Below are 16,335 nucleotides of genomic sequence, written 5' to 3' on the forward strand. Positions count from 1 at the left end.
GCCTGGGGGGGAGAAGGGCGGGGCCTAGGGGCGGGCCACGCTAATAAGCCTACTGCATAATTATGAGCTCCAGCAAGAAGGACGCGAGTCTCAGTACACTTAAGGAGGCGGTAAGGCCAGGGAAAAGGAGGAGCTATGCTAATAAGGGCTGGCGAATTAGGTCCGCTGAGAAGGGGAATTCCAAAGAGGCGGGGATATGCTAATGAGAAAACTGCTTACCCTGAGCAGCGCCACGCGCTCTGGGCTGTCGGGCCGTCTGGGGGCGGGGCTATGCTAATACAAGCTCTTATTCTTTCGGCACACGGGTGGGAAATATTGTCCCGGGCGGGGCTATGCAAATTAGGAGCCCTGTGATGCAGTTTCTCAAGGTACCCTCCAGGAGGCCTTGTTCTAGTAGGCGGGGCTCGCCGGCTCGCGCGCGGCCGTATATAGGCGCGCTCCGAGGAAAGAGCAGGTCTTGGAGGGGAAGCTCCACCTCCGTCCTGGGACCCTAGCCAAACTCCAGACCCGGGCGCCTGGGCTGGATGTCAGAGTCTCCGCCCGCTGAGGGACCCAGGCTTCCGGCTCCCGCTGTCCCAAACAAGCGGAAGACAGACTGGGAGGGGAGTTGGGGGCCCTGGAGTAGGACAGCCGAGTAACGGGGCAGGGAGGGGCCGTGAGATCACTGCATTCCTAATCCATGAGCCAGTTCACCCAAGCCGGGACTCCTGGGTCATGAACGGCCTAGAGCCAAGATTTCTGGGTCTTTGAAGGAGGAGAAAGCTGAGGGCCCAGAATCCTGGGTCCCTAGGAGAGAATGGGGCTGAAGGCCTGGATTCCTGTAGCTCAGCGAGGAAGGGATCTGGGCGTCCTTGTTATTAGGACTACCCATGTTCTGTAAAGGAGGAAGCTGAGGGCACAGACTCTTGGTTCCAAGGGTTGGAGGTGCTGGAGACCCACAAATTCTTGATCCCAAGGAAATTGGGGTGGGGAACCGGAACACTACGAGCTTGAAACCAGAATGCTTTGAGGAGAGACCTGAGGGCCCGACTCTTAAGTCTGAGGGAGGAGGAGGGCTCGGACTCCTAAGTCCCAGGGAGGAGGGAAATGGGAAACTCTTGTGCTGAGAGAAATAAAATTTTGGATTTTTCTATCCTAAATAAGGAGGCAGTAGGGCTGGCTTTCTTGGTTCTAAATTTGGAGGGGTCTGGGTGATCAGGATTCTGGGCTCCCTAGAATGTGGGCGGGCCAACTCGCTGGCAATTCAGCTTTTTTTTCCTACTGCCCACTCCATAGAACTACAATTCCCTTGCATCTGTCACGCTGAGTGCTTTTTACGTTACTTCCTGTTCCTCAGCTCTTTCCGCGCGCGCGCAGGGTATTGTGGGGCTTCATCGCGGACCACCGCAACCCCGCCCACTTCACCTCTTACCCCCTTGCTGTCGCGGCGTGACGGTGGCGACGCGCGGACTACTCCTCCCGGCGTGCGTCGCGCTCACCCCTGCCTAGGTGCCCCGTTGACTATCGGGAAACTGAGTCCAGAGCCTTCCCACCAACCTTCACGGCACGGTGCACAGTACTTGAAATCCCGACAAGCTCCGCGGTGCTTTAGCTCCGCCCCTCTCCTCCCCCTGCTCGCGAACCTCCCCAGTCGGCCCCGCCCCGCGCCGGGGCCGGAGCCGCAGCCGCAGCCCGAGCGGCGGGGTAAGATGGCGGCGGTGGTCCGGGCCGCGGGGCTCGGGCCTATTGGGGTGGGCGGGGCGGAGTCGGGTCGCTAGTATCCCTGTGGTCCTCTCCACACTCCGCGGGGCCTGAAGGACTTAGTGGGGTGGCCTCCGGCCCGGCAGCGGCGGCGGAGCCTGGCGCCGAGCAGGGACCTTCTCAAGGCCCCGGGACGCATCTGTGGGTGCTGGGGGCTTCTAAGGGGCGTCCCCGTGGGAACTGGGGACGCCCACAGGGCCTGGACCGAGACTGGCGCCAGCCCTCCATCACATAGCCTCCTTGGGCCATTTCTGTAGACGCTGTTGATCGTCTTTATGGACTGAAAGGAGGCTAGGGTCTGTTCAGAGGGTTCTGGGGCCATCTTGAGATCTTGAGACATGTCCCAGGGGTGAAGCAGGTCTGCAAGAACTGAGGAGTATCTGCTGAGCCATCTGTAGCTCTGGGGTATGTCGATTGGGGCTGGGAAGTGTCTGCATGGGCTGACCTGAGGATGCCACTCACTGACATGGGTCTGGGGCCATTTAGCAGGCCTGAAAGGACTGTTCCTGGATTAGGAAGTCGTTTAGGGGTGGGATGTACCCACGAAGGGAGGGAGACGAATACTGAGATGTGCCGAAAGGCCTGGGTGAGTCTCCAACGTCTGGGGAGTGTCTAATCTCACTGACAGAAGGCTGGGGGCAGTTAGAAGGACCTGGAACCATCTCGGTGGCTTTGAGTGTGCCTGCAAGAGTGCGGTCTCTGTGCCTGGAGCAAATGCAAATGCCTTTTGGGGCCAGATAATCAGATGGAGAATAAAACAAAGGAGAGTATTGGAAAATTTGCGGAGCTCAAATGTGCTTGCACTTTAGAAGGTAATTCAAATGCAAAATGTTTTGAAAAGTCTGCCTTGTCCTGGGGTTATAGAGAGAGTTAGAATTAGTCTACTGGTCTGGGAAAGTGTGTGGGACCACTTAGCCATCTAGTGCAGTGCTTTTCAAACTCTTTTGACCTTGATCTACAGTAAGAAATACTTTTTATTGAGATCCAGTACCTACATATATTTCACTAATACTCGTGTCTCATTATTATTTCCACTTACTACTGTAGTGTGAAGTTTTCTGTTGTGTTCGATTCACTTTTTTATAACAAGCTATTTTTGAAGCACTCTACTGCTATTTGTGGGAATCGCTCACTGATCTAGAAGGACCTAGCAATGCCTGGGGAGCCTTCTCATGTCAGAAACGTCTAAGCCAGGAGTTTCTGTGTGTGTCTGCAGAGCGTGGGATATGTCTGAATGGGCAAGGGAGCATGCTCATACCCACAGAGGGTCTGGGATCTGTGTCTGTAGTCAGCAGATGTCCATTAAGCTTTTGTTATGTGACAGTCGCTGTGGCTTGTGCTTTCGCAGGGAGGTGCTGGAGAGCATTTCAGGGGCTGGGAAATGTCCTTAGGTCCTTATCAGGGTGGGTGTCAATGGGAGTTAGGGAAGGAGCCTCACACTCTTAGAGAGCCGAGGGGCTGCTTGGGGGAGCTTTGGCAAAGCTTGAAAACCCAGTGGGAAGGAGATCAGGACAGAGGTCTTTCCTTTGCAGGTATGCAGCGGGGGAAGGGGAGGAGCAGATGTGGGGGAAACCTGGGCCCTAAAGTCTAGTAATAATGATAATTATCGTTACCCTGTATTGAGCACTGGGTTGAGCTAACTCCATGGCAGAAGTGTTGTCTCCTTTCGGTTCTCACTGCTGCTGTCTGAGGTAGATGCCCCAGTCGTGCCTCATAGAGATGAGCGCCCTGCATTGGGGGTAGAGGGATTTGAAGCTTTCAAGGAATTTTGAGGTTGGGTATTGTTTCAGAGTAGCAGATTGGACAGTTGGAGGGATGGCTGAAATATACCTCTTTTCTCTAGCCCTAATGAAGATGACTGCCAGTTTGAAAGACAATCTTTTAAATTCATTATAATCTAAGAGTGTTCGTGACTTTGCAGAAGCCTCAGCTGCTCTTTCATGCAGTGGGCAGATGGGCCATAGGCGATGTCCCCATGGGGTCTGGTGGACAGCGTGCCTTTCTGAAATTAGTCTTTTCATTTCAAAAGTGGCACACAGGTTTTGTAAGTCACACTATCATAGCTGTACCTTATATTACGTGTATAAGTAGTCTTGGAAACCGGATGCTGTAGGAAGTTGCATTGTGCCTGAGGGCGCACCCAGCATTCTGGCACATACCTCCTTTTGGGAAGGTTGTACTACGTGAGACCCTGGAGCACGCTGCTTGAAATCACAGTTCAACAGAAAGAGTCTTGGCATTGGGTTGGATCCCAGGAGGGTGGGCCCTGGGGTCATAAGTTGAGTTGTGGGGAAAGCTGTGGGAACTGGGGATCGAGGTGTTGAAATCGGAGGCTGGGATGGCCTTTCCACAGAGGAGGCAGCTGAAATTCAGGCAAGGGAAGAGAATCGCCCTATTCCCGCTGGGGTCTGCACCGGATCTGGTGCCCACCCAAGGCCTGGGGTGAGGTGGGGGAGAGGAGGGATCCTGGAGAGGATGCTGACTCAGGCAACACTGGAGGCTCTTGAGGTCTTCGTGACCATTTTCTGTGTGTACCCTGCCCTGAACGCACATGCACACACCCCCCCCCCATCCCCTGGACTGCTGGCCTGCGCTCCAGACTCTCACCCCTCAACCTCCAGGTGACCATGGAGGAAGAAGATGAGTCTCGAGGGAAGACAGAGGAGTCGGGTGAGGATCGGGCTGATGGTCCACCGGACAGAGACCCCACGCTTTCTCCTACTGCCTCCGTTCTGGTGAGGCTGCGAGCCACCTGGGGCCAAAGGAAGGGGAGGGGGCCGAGGGGCTGGATTCCGCTCGGGCCCTGGTGGGAGGAGGGGCTGCCAGCCTAGACCTAGGGCCCCTGGTGGTAGGGTGTCTAGAACGCTCATCTCCCAGGAGCAGAGCTTGTGACCATTTGCACGAGTCCCCTGACTACTACCCTTTCTTCCCACTCCCCCTAACCCCCCATCTTTTCTGTAGCGGGCCATTCAGCAGGCTGTGGGAAGTTCCCTGCAGGGGGATCTGGCGAATGATAAAGGTATGCTAGCTTCTGGTTCCTCTTAGCTCCCTACCCCATCTCTGCATTCTCTATCCCAATTTCACTCGCATACTTTTCTGAGGTTTCCTGGGTGCCAGCCACCCTTGTGCCGGCATGGGAGCTAAAGATGGGTTGAACCCCCGTGGCAGCCTTGCGTGGGGTGGTCCCAGTCTGGTGGAAGGGAGGCAGTCACAGTGCAGAAGTAGCCAGTGGTGCCTTGGGAGGGCAGGCAGCCCAGCTAAGCTGGCATGGGGGAGACAGGGCCCAGGAGCTTCCCAGAGGGTGTGACAGAGGGTCTTGGAGAACATAGTAGAATTGTCAGGTGGAAAAGAAAGCCCCGGTAGAGTCGACGGCAGGTACACGGCACAGGGGAACCGTGCAGGACTGGTCTGTGGTCCCTGTGGGCTGGCAGGCGCCGGTGGGAGGAGCAGCAGCAGGGGTTCATGAGGATGGGGCCACGGCCTGGGTCCAATGCTGAGCTTACCTGTCTGGACTTCATCCTGAGGGCAGCTGGGAGGACGAGTGGGCGAGAGTTGGAGCCGCAGAAGGAGGTTGGGGAAGTCCTTCTGGGACCCATGTTGGGAGGTGGTGGATGGAGGCTGGGAGAGCAGGTAGGAGCGTGGTTCCCTTGTCAGGAGGGAGGACGGGCTTCTCTTTCCTCCACCCCATGAGATCTCTGCACCTAGTCCTCCGTCCCCAAACCCCAGTGCACAATCTCTCTGCAGATGGCTCTCAGTGCCATGGCCTTCGATGGAGGCGCTGCCGGAGCCCACGGTCAGAGGCCCGTTCCCAGGATTCGGGGGGAGCTGACACAGCTGCTGTGAGTAAGGAGGGCGTGAGGGAAGACTGGCACTGGACCTGCATCCCTGCGATGGGGAGACGGGGTTGGGAACTCGGGCTCCTGGGCCTGGGGTGCTGATCGGGGCAGTGTTGGAGGGTCCCGGGACAGGCCTTGGGTCCTGGAGGCATCAGGATGAGGGAATTGGTTGACTCCCTTCATTTCTTGGGGGTCTCAGTTGTCTGGGTTCTTGAGAGGTAGGGACTGGGGAAATGGAGCTCGTGGGTCCTCACAGGATCGGGGTCAGGGTGGAGCCTCACTTCCTTGTTCCAGGTGTTGGACATGGCCGCAGACAGCTTCCTGGCGGGGTTGGTGAGCATCCTGGATCCCCCAGACACCTGGGTTCCCAGCCACCTGGACCTGCGGCCGGGCGAGTGAGTAGTCTGTCAGCTGGAGTGGGAGGGGCCTTGGCTTTGGAGCTGGGAGCACCCCTGAGGCTCACTCACCCCTTTTGTCTTGCAGAAGTGAGGACATGCTGGAGCTGGTGGCTGAGGTCCGCATCGGGGACAGGGATCCGATCCCTCTTCTGGTGCCCAGCCTGCTGCCGCGTCTCAGGGCCTGGAGGACGGGCAAAACGGGTATGCGTGGCCAGGGGAGAGCTGGGCCAGTTGCCGACCTTGGCTCTGTGGGAGTCCGATCTCGTCAGAAGTGAGAGTTGTGATGGTCACATCAGCTAGACGGAGCCGTTGTTTTCACGTCTTCTTTCCTGTTACACTGTAGTGAGGGATGACACACGCACAGATGTGCGTGAAGAGAATCCCGACGTGGTAGCCACCATGTGGGGGCAGTCAGCACGTGGGAGCCCTCGGTGTCCAGGGTTCTGCACGTCAGTGTAAATGCATGGGGTCTTGTCTCCCCAGGAGGAGACACTCGAAGCAGCTCCACCTTCCAGAGCAGCGGTCCCCAGACTTTCAGGCACTATGGACTGGTTTCATGGGAGACAGTTTTTCCGAGTCAGGGGTGGGGTGGGTGGGGAGGGGACAGGCTGCGGAGCTCAGGTAGTAATACTTGCCCGCCGCTCACCTCCTGCCCTGCAGCCCTGTACCTGACAGGCCCCCGGGGTTGGGGACCCCAGTTCCAGAGGACAGAACGCTGAGAGAAGGGAATCGCATGCTCAGTGTGGCACACAGTCGTTTAGCGGTGGTGGCCCTGATTCCCTGGAGCCCAGAGCCTGGTGCATCTAAGTGTAAATCCCAGGTCACTGACTCTTCTGCCCAAATGGAAGCCTACGCCCCTCCCCTGCACACGCAGTGGTGGGCCTGGGCGCCCAGGGGCTGGGGCGGAGGCTCTCAGATTGGGGCCAGAGGCCGAACCGCTGGGAGGCCTGCTTGCTGCACAGGTTGCTGGGCCTGCCCTCAGGGTTTCTGATTCAGCAGATCTCGGATTTGCGTTCCTGAGCAGTTCACTGGTGACGCAGTGTTGCTGCTGTCCCCCAGGGCCCTGGTGAGACCCTGAGTTCAAACTTCTGTTTGCCTGTCCGTACCTGTGGGGGAGGAAGGCACAGGTCTAGCAGTTGGTCAGCTGCGAGGCACTGTGGCTTGCCCACCCTCCGGGCCAGTGCACGGCTTCCTTGTCCTCCTTCACAGTGCAGTTTGACTTGGACCTTAGGCTCAGGGGACGTGGTGCCGAGGGCCACCCCACTCTTAGGGGCCCAGAGAAGTGATTCCATCTCTTTTAAAATTAGAAGCCATAGAGGCTAAATAAACAAATGGATGGGACAGTGTTCCAATAAAACTTTATTTGCGAAAACAGATGGTGGACTGGACTTGGCCCCTGGGCCTTAAGTTGTATTAGATGTGTGTAGAATTCACTAGTTGGGTTTTTGGTCTTCATTTTGAAGATACTAAGAACTTACAAAAAAGGAAAGAAAACTCATTCTTCTTTATCTTAGGTAAAAATTACAAAAAAGAAAAGAAGTAGAGGGCTTGTGCTTCCAGACTGCTCCTGCCTGGATCGTTTCATGTGTATGGTTCAGGTCCGGGGGATAGTGACCAGGGTCCTAGGCACTTGGTTGCACCCACTGCGTCCTCGCCGCGCCAGGCGCGGTCTGGTGCCTTCTGCACGGGGCTCCTGGGGCCCTCGCCCCTGTGAGGTCTGGATGCGCCCATCACCGTTGTACTCCCCCCCCCCCCCCCCCGCTTTATTTCCCTCCAGAGCTCCCAGCAGCAGGTGGACTCTGCGCTTGGCACGTTGATATTTCTCTCCTCACTCGAATGTGAGCTCCTAGAAGGCAGGACTTTTTGTATGTTCTGTTCACCATTCTATTCCTGGCACCTAGAGCAGCATCTGGCACAGATAGGTGATGGATAAAAATGTGTTGAATGGATGCACGAAACCCCCCTTCATAGATGAGGAAACTGAGGCAGACAGAGGTGGAGCAACTTGCCCGTGGTCAGGTCACAAGGGAGGGCTGGAGCCTGGGGTCCGTAGCAGGAGGTGGCTCCGGAGCTGCCTGTGCAGCCCTGTGCTTCCCTGCCCCTGTCCCCACGACTCTGCAGGGTCCTTGCTAAGGGAGGCCCCTGCAGTGACGTGTGGTTGACAGAGGGGCCTCTGGACTCTGCTGTGTGTGTCTGAGTCCTGGCCTGGACACCTGCCCAAGGTGCAGGACTGGAGCACTGAGACTTGTGCTTAGAAAGCAGGGTTCAGGAGTACTGACAAGGTGACCCAGGACAGCATGATGACCCGTAGGAAGGCGTGGACTCTGGCCGTCCCGTCACCAATCGGGATTGTCTCAGAGTCCTGAGCAGATGTAACCCCTTGGGCGGTGCTTGTTGCACAGCGAACGGCTTGCACTGGGGATTTGGCCACTGGGGCTCCCTCGCCCGCCCCTTCCTGGCTCTGTAGCGGGAGCTTCACTTCCTCAGGCTCCTGTCACTCTCGCTGTAAAGCAGGATAACCTCTCGCAAGAGCAGCTGGCCCAGCAGGCCTGAGCTCAGCCTTGCAGGTGGTCCAAGGTGTGAACCCTCCTCTCCTGCAGCCTCAGTGGTCAGTGCGGGCGTGGGCTGCAGCCAGTGTTGGTCTCAGGACATGGGAGTGCAGGCTGTGGCCCCACTGACGAGGTGTGCACCCTGACTCCTCCCACTGTGTCCTTGGGGAAGCTGCTGCAACTCTCTGTGCCTCAGTTTCCTCCTGGGAACCTCGGGTCACAGCATCTGTGGTGTGGAGCTGTCAGGGATGTCCTCTCAGTTGACACGTGGGGCACTGGGGGCAGTGCCTGCAGGTGCCCTGCAAGCTGAGTAGGGGGGCGGCCAGGCATGGATGGGCGCCGCTTGGCCTGCAGCGCCCTCTGCTGGGGGGCGGGAGGAGGTCACACTACTGACCGCAGCTTTCGGTCTCCCTGTTCCTTTGCAGTTTCTCCTCAGGCTCACTCTTCTCGACCCACCTGTGCCCGTCACCTCCTCACCTTGGGCACTGGAGACGGGGGCCCTGCCCCACCTCCTGCCCCTTCCTCTGCATCCTCCTCGCCTTCCCCTTCCCCCTCATCATCTTCCCCTTCTCCTCCTCCTCCCCCACCACCCCCAGCCCCACCTGCCCCACCTGCCCCCCGATTCGACATCTATGACCCCTTCCACCCCACCGATGAGGCCTACTCCCCACCACCTGCTCCGGAGCAAAAGTACGACCCCTTTGAGCCGACTGGCTCCAACCCCAGCTCATCAGCTGGGACCCCGTCCCCTGAGGAGGAGGAGGAGGAAGAAGAAGAAGAGGAAGAGGAGGAGGAAGAGGAGGAGGAAGGCCTGTCCCAGAGCATCAGCCGCATCTCTGAGACCCTGGCGGGCATCTATGATGACAATAGTCTGAGCCAGGACTTTCCAGGTGATGAGAGCCCCCCCCCGGACTCCCAGCCCCCGCAGTCCACCGTGGCTGCTGGCACGCCGCCCCAGGCAGACTCCACCCGGGTGGACGGCGCCACCCGCCGGCGAGTCTTCGTGGTGGGGACCGAGGCGGAGGCCTGTCGGGAAGGCAAGGTCTCCGTGGAGGTGGTGACGGCCAGTGGAGCTGCCCTGCCTCCCCCCTTACTGCCACCTGGTGACTCAGAGATTGAGGAGGGTGAGATCGTCCAGCCTGAGGAGGAGCCGAGGATGGCTCTGTCCCTCTTCCGGGCCAGCAGCAGGGCTGCCCGCCCGCCTCCTGCAGCCCAAGCCACCCCCACGACCCAGCCCCCACCCCCACCACCTGCTCCCCGAGCCCCAGAGGGCGACGACTTCTTGTCTCTGCACGCCGAGTCGGATGGTGAGGGTGCCCTGCAGGTGGACCTGGGAGAGCCAGCCCCCGCACCGCCCCCCACTGATGCGCGCTGGGGTGGCCTGGACCTCCGTCGCAAGATCCTGACCCAGCGGCGGGAACGGTACCGCCAGCGCTCACCCTCCCCGGCCGCCCCCACCCCAGCTGGCCCACCTGCCCGCAAGAAATCACGGAGGGAGCGCAAGCGCAGTGGTGAGGCCAAGGAGGCCACGTCTTCCTCATCAGGCGTGCCCCCGGCCCAGCCCGCCCCAGCCTCCCCCTGGGACTCCAAGAAGCACCGCTCCCGGGACCGCAAGCCAGGCTCCCACACCTCATCGTCCACCCGCCGCCGCTCTCGGTCCCGCTCAGCTCGCCGCCGCTCACGCAGCCCTGACCGCCGCCGTGGGGGCAGCCGCAGGTCCCGTTCCCGGGAGAAGCGGCGCCGGAGACGGCGCTCGGCCTCCCCGCCCCCGGCCACCTCCTCTTCATCGTCCTCCCGGCGCGAGCGGCACCGAGGCAAGCACCGGGAAGGGGGCAGCAGCAAGAAGAAGAAGAAGCGGTCCCGGTCCAGGGGCGAGAAGCGGTCAGGGGACAGCGAGAAAGCCCTGGTGCCGGCCCAGCCGCCCTCTGGCTCTACCTCCCTGGGCGGGGACCGTGACAGCCGCCGCCGGGGGGCTGTGCCGCCCTCCATCCAGGACCTCACGGACCACGACCTCTTTGCCATCAAGCGGACCATCACCGTGGGCCGGCCAGACAAGTCTGACCCGAGAGGCCCCTCACCGGCCCCAGCCTTGTCGCCCAAGCGCGAGGTCCTGTACGACTCGGAGGGACTGAGTGCTGAGGAGCGGGGCGGCAAGAGCAGCGAGAAGGACAGGCGTCGCTCTGGGGCCGCCTCCTCTTCCTCCTCCTCTCGGGAGAAGGGGTCCCGGCGGAAGACGCTGGACGGGGGGGATCGGGACAGGGACAGAGATAGGGACAGGGACAGGTCATCGAAGAAGGCCCGGCCCCCCAAGGAGTCGGCGCCCTCCTCAGGACCCCCGCCCAAGCCCCCGGTCAGCAGCGGCTCAGGCTCCTCATCCTCATCCTCGTCCTCCTCCTCCCGGAAGGTGAAACTGCAGTCCAAGGTGGCGGTGCTGATCCGGGAGGGTGTCAGCAGCACCACCCCGGCCAAGGAGGCTGCATCGGCAGGCCTGGGCTCCATTGGAGTCAAGTTCAGCCGTGACCGGGAGAGCCGCTCCCCCTTCCTCAAGCCAGATGAGCGGGCCCCTGCTGAGGTGGCCAAAGCAGCTCCGGGCAGTACCAAGCCCAAAAAGACCAAGGTTAAGACCAAGGCTGGGGCCAAGAAAGCCAAGGGGACCAAGGGAAAGACCAAGCCATCCAAGACCAGGAAGAAGCTCCGCAGCGGGGGCAGCAGCGGGGCCAGCAGTGGCCCCGTGGCACTGAAGAAGTCCAAGGCGGACAGCTGCAGTCAGGCGGCGGGGGCCAAGGGCGCCGAGGAGACTTCCTGGTCTGGGGAAGAGCGGGCAGCCAAGGCCCCCAGCACCCCTCCCTCCAAGGCAGCCCCTCCGCCCCCTGCCCTCACGCCGGACTCGCAGACTGTAGACAGCAGTTGCAAGACCCCTGAGGTCTCCTTCTTGCCTGAAGAGGCTGCTGAGGAGGCTGGGGGCCGAGGTGGGGTGGAGGAGGAGGAGGAAGAAGAAGAGGAGGAAGAGGAGGAGGAAGAGGAGGAAGAGCAGCAGCCTGCCACCACCACAGCCACGAGCACGGCCGCGGCCGCCCCGAGCACTGCCCCTAGTGCGGGGTCCACAGCTGGTGACTCGGGGGCAGAGGACGGGCCAGCCACCCGCGTCTCCCAGCTGCCCACGCTGCCCCCACCCATGCCCTGGAACCTTCCCGCTGGTGTGGACTGCACCACCAGTGGCGTCCTGGCCTGTGAGTGTCCCCTGCGGGGGGGGGGGGGGGGGGGGCGGGGAGCAGGGCAGTCTGAGGCAGGCACAGAGGATCAGGGAAGATGAGGGCAGGCATGGGGGTGTTTCAGAGAGGGTGGGGATGCAGTGACCTGGGCTGGGGGCCCGCAGCAGGGCGTGGGCCAGTCAGGGCCTGTCCAGATGGCTTCCAGGTCTTTGGGGGCAGTGGGTGAGAGGCCAGCTCGGCCCAGGCTAGCGGAGCGGGAGGTGGCCTGGGGTCCTCCTAGAGGTGGACTGGTGCAGATTCAGTGGTGGGGCCGGAAAGAATGTGAGGGGAGCGGGCAACAGCGTCCCCTAGGGGATGGCAGCGGCCTCTGCCAGATCACAGAGGGGGGAGCGGGGCCGGGACTCTCTCCGGGGCTCGGGAGAGAACCTCACTTCTGCCAACACCTTGTCACTGAGTGGCCCTGGCCATAGCACCCCAACACGCGCACACTGTAGTCCCCGGAACACGGCAGGTGTTAGGAGGTTCTTTCAGTGGCCGAGGCCCGCTTTCCTCAGTGCTGAGCCTGCGGCTTCGAGGCCTGGCCAGGGGCACAGGGCAGGACACGGCAGCGCTCGGAGCAGTGAGGCTCACAGTCTCCTCTGCCAACCTCGCTCTCCCTGTCCTGGCCTCTCTGCCTCCTGCAGTGACTGCACTTCTCTTCAAGATGGAAGAAGCCAACCTGGCAAGCCGAGCGAAGGCCCAGGAGCTGATCCAGGCCACCAACCAGGTGTGCTCCCCAGGGAAGGGTCCCCACAGCCCCTTCTCTTGTCCTGTGCCGTGGGGAAGGAGGGGAGCTAGACAGCTCCCAGCAGGCCTTGGGGCAAGGTATTGGCCCGGAGTGGAGCTTGTGGCCCTTGGGACTGTTGGGAAACCGGGGTGGGAGTAATAGGGGTGCTCGTTCCCTCTTCCCCTCCAACCTCCCCTTTGTCACCCTCCAACCTCTTCCGCAGATCCTCAGCCACCGAAAGCCACCCTCCGGTCTGGGGGTGACACCGGCTCCTGTGCCCACCTCTCTGGGTCTGCCCCCTGGCCCCTCTAGCTACCTGCTCCCCGGCAGCCTTCCCTTGGGGGGCTGCGGCTCCACCCCTCCCACCCCCACTGGGCTGGCCGCAGCGTCTGACAAGAGAGAGGGCAGCAGCAGCTCCGAGGGACGAGGGGACACAGACAAGGTGAGCTGGGCTGGGGAGAGGCAGGTTGATGGTGACAGTTTTGCAGCGACAGGAGCGGAGGGAGGGTGGCAGAGACCAGTGCCAGCAGACAGGGCCTTAGAAGTGGAGTTGACCCTGTGTCAGGAACTGCACGCTCACTCCAACGGATGAACAGGAAGGGGGTGCTGGGCAGGTTTTTAGGAAATAGTTTTTCACATATGTTGTAAAACACTAGTATAACTTATGTATACATAAAAGGAGAGAGCGAGAGACAGAGATGGAGACACAGAAATACCCGTGTCCCCTTCAGCCTACCCCTCGGGCGCCCGCGTCCGTCCCTTGCTCCCCACCTTCCGTGTGTGGGGAAGGGCGACTGGCCAAAGTCGAGCACTTCCTAAATGGAGGGATGAGGAGTGGATGCCTGGCAGATCTGAACAGGTGTCTGTTCCATTGCATCTGACCCCTCCTGGGCCTCAGCCTGTTACCTCCTCAGTCAGGTCAGGTTGGGGCGTTGCCCACCCTTGTACGCGTCCCATGCAGTGCCAGGGGGAAGAAAGCGAGACAAACCTCGTAAAAAAGCCCCGCAGGGGAGAGGGGCAGGGACGGGCACGGCTCTGGTGGTGCCTGGTGACAACACGTGTGCAGGACAGGGACAGCATGGACCCTGTGACCAGCAGTGGGACCCTGGCTCTGTCCTGGTGAGGCCGCTTGGCTCTGTCCTCCACCTGTGGCCCCCGTTGCCACATCCGAGCTGCCCGTGGGGAGTAGCCCCCTTTCTTTGCAGAGACCCGCTTCCCGCTGCGTCTGGGGGCCCCGGGAGCCCTCCCAACTGTGGGGTGGCACTTCCCGGATGGCCCAGGAGGTCAGCCGACAGTTGGCGTCCTTGCCATCTGGTTCAAGATATTGGCCCTGAAGTCTGGAGTGTCCTTCCCTTGCCAGGCTTCAGGTCACTGTTTGTCTTTTAAGATTTTATTTTATTTATATTTTAAGACTTTATTTATTTTATTTTTAGAGAGACGGGAAGGGAGGGAGAAAGAGGGAGAGAAACATCAATATGTGGTTGCCTCTCACACACCCCCTACTGGGGACCTGGACTACAACCCAGGCATGTGCCCTGACTGGGAATCGAACTGGCGACTCTTTGGTTCATAGGCTGACACTCGATCCACTGAGCCACACCAGCCAGGGCTAAAGATTTTATTTTATTTTTTAGAGAGAGGAAGTGGGGGAGAAAGACAGAAACATCCCTCCTGGTAGAGCTGTTCCTTCTGCCAGCTTTTGCAAAGATCTCACTAGAGGTTGAAGCAGGGGTCACGGGTCTCTCAGCTGCTCCCTGTCCTGTACCCACAGCCGTCACCGTCAGCACAGCCATGGCTCCTTTTGACTGCTCCTCGTTGTGCCTTCTCTTATGTCGCCTCTGCCCGCCCTGCAGGTGCTGCCTGCAGTTGGCCAGTGAACTGCGGAGGGGTCTGGTCCCTCGCCCAGGCCTCGGGCGGGGGGACTGGGGTTCTAGCACAGATGTACCTGTTTGACAGCCTAAACTCTGAACTGTTGGCTCGCCTCCCACCCCCACCCCTGTGCTTCTAGCCAGTCCAGGACCCCCAGGGCCCCTCACCCCACTGTCCACTCAGGGGCCAGGACAGTGTCACGAATCCCATGCTGCGTCTTATCACTGCCCCTCTGAAAAGCTTTGCCGTGCTTTCCTGCAGTCAGAATAAGTCTTGCAGAGTCTGGTTCACCGGTCGTAACCGCCTGGCGAAGGCCTTGTCCCCCCACTAGATGGTGGACAGGGCACAGGATTCGTGTGTCCTGGTCATGGCCCCTGGGATGGAGCCTAAAGGACACTCAGCGGCCCAGGCCTGGCGGTGGTCCAAGTGACCACAGCGTGGGGCACCCAGGCAGACTCTGAGCAGGACTTCCACTTGCGGGATTCCTGGATGGCCAAAGAGGCTGAGGTGGCAGGCAGGTGAGCAGGGCCGGCCTTCCACGGGAACTCACCTGGCCTGTGCTGTGCCCTTCCCCCGCCCTGTCCCCACCACACAGTACCTGAAGAAGCTGCACACGCAGGAGCGGGCAGTGGAGGAGGTGAAGCTGGCCATCAAACCGTACTATCAGAAGAAGGACATCACCAAGGATGAATACAAGGACATCCTGAGGAAGGCTGTCCACAAGGTGGGCCCAGAGGGGGGCAGCGGCACAGAGGTTGGTGCAGTACGTGCCGGAGAAACAGACCTGTGCAGACAGATGTGCAAAGACGAGGAGACCGAGGGGTGGCGGGTTGGTCCGCAGGGCGAGGAGGGTGACGAGATCTCCTCCAGCCCACCTGGGCCTGTTTTGTACGGGTGTCCGGGAGTAAATAGGGACAGTGGCCTGGACGTCAGGGAAGTGACTCCTACCCCAGTCCCGAGCTGTGCTCAGCGGTCCAGGTGGACAGGTCCTGGGGGCTGGCAGTGACCGCGGCTGCCCCTCCCTCCCCAGATCTGCCACAGCAAAAGCGGGGAGATCAACCCAGTGAAGGTGAGCAACCTGGTGCGGGCCTACGTCCAACGCTACCGCTACTTCCGCAAGCACGGTCGCAAGCCTGGGGACCCCCCAGGGCCTCCACGGCCGCCCAAGGAGCCAGGGCCCCCTGACAAGGGAGGCCCAGGCCTGCCCCTGCCCCCTCTCTGAGACTCCCAGCCCCTGCTCCCTCCTCCGCCTCTTTGGGATTCTGGACATATTTATGGCTCTACCGCCCCACGTCCCTCCCCCGTCAGTGGGAAGATGGGGGAAGGTTGCTGTGGGGAAGAGAGCCCCCCGCCCAGCCCCGTGCCCATGCCCCTTGTCTCCAGGCCTGGCCCCGTCACCCCTCCCCTCCGTCCATGTCCCTCCCCCAATTTCATTAAAGATTTCATGAAATGTTTCCCCTGAGCCCCATGATTTTAGCTCTTTCTTTTCAGAGCCCGATTTGGGAAAGGGTTAGGGAAGGACACGTAGGAGGTGTGGCTCAAGTGTGAGGGGAGTTAGCAGGGAGACCAGACTGTGTGGCTTGGGGCAAGTGCATTTCCCTCTGGGCCTCAGTTTCCTCATCTGTAATTTCTTCTGTTGTTTTTTTTTTTGGTTTTTGTTTTTAAGATTTTACTTATTTCTGTCCAGAGAAAGGGGAAGGGAGAAAGAGAGTAAGAGAAGTATCAAGGTGTAGTTGCATCTCACATGCCCCTAACTGGGCTAACCCAGGCATGTGCCCTAACTGGGAATTGAACTGGCGACCCTTTGGTTTGGGTTTGCAGGCTGGAGCTCAATCCACTGAGCCACACCAACCAGGGCTGTGATTCCTTTTATTGACTAAAATTTTTTAGAGAAAGACAGGAAGGGAGAGAGAAACATCAATTTTTGTTTTTCTACTTTTTTTTTGAAAGACTTTATTTACTTAT

At 59.9% G+C, this 16,335-nt stretch overlaps 1 protein-coding gene across 3 annotated transcripts; it reads left to right on the forward strand.

Moving 5' to 3' along the window:
* Positions 1–1,570: 1,570 nt before the first annotated feature.
* SCAF1 (SR-related CTD associated factor 1) lies at positions 1,571–15,832 on the forward strand. 3 transcript variants are annotated; one of them, XM_028529458.2, is made up of 11 exons: positions 1,571–1,683; positions 4,362–4,475; positions 4,702–4,759; positions 5,485–5,579; positions 5,871–5,971; positions 6,060–6,175; positions 8,949–11,753; positions 12,419–12,501; positions 12,725–12,943; positions 14,966–15,094; positions 15,401–15,832. In XM_028529458.2, the coding sequence occupies exons 2-11, from the start codon at positions 4,368–4,370 to the stop codon at positions 15,590–15,592; spliced, it is 3,906 nt and encodes a 1,301-aa protein (XP_028385259.1). In that variant the 5' UTR covers positions 1,571–1,683; positions 4,362–4,367; the 3' UTR covers positions 15,593–15,832. The 3 variants fall into 3 exon arrangements, with proteins under 3 accessions (XP_028385259.1, XP_035868459.1, XP_035868460.1); XM_036012566.1 differs by lacking the exon at positions 1,571–1,683 and adding an exon at positions 1,704–2,552; XM_036012567.1 differs by lacking the exon at positions 1,571–1,683 and adding an exon at positions 1,704–2,145.
* The last annotated feature ends 503 nt before the right edge of the window (positions 15,833–16,335 follow it).

Source organism: Phyllostomus discolor, chromosome 12, assembly GCF_004126475.2.
Source record: "Phyllostomus discolor isolate MPI-MPIP mPhyDis1 chromosome 12, mPhyDis1.pri.v3, whole genome shotgun sequence".
Classification (NCBI taxonomy): Eukaryota; Metazoa; Chordata; class Mammalia; order Chiroptera; family Phyllostomidae; genus Phyllostomus; species Phyllostomus discolor.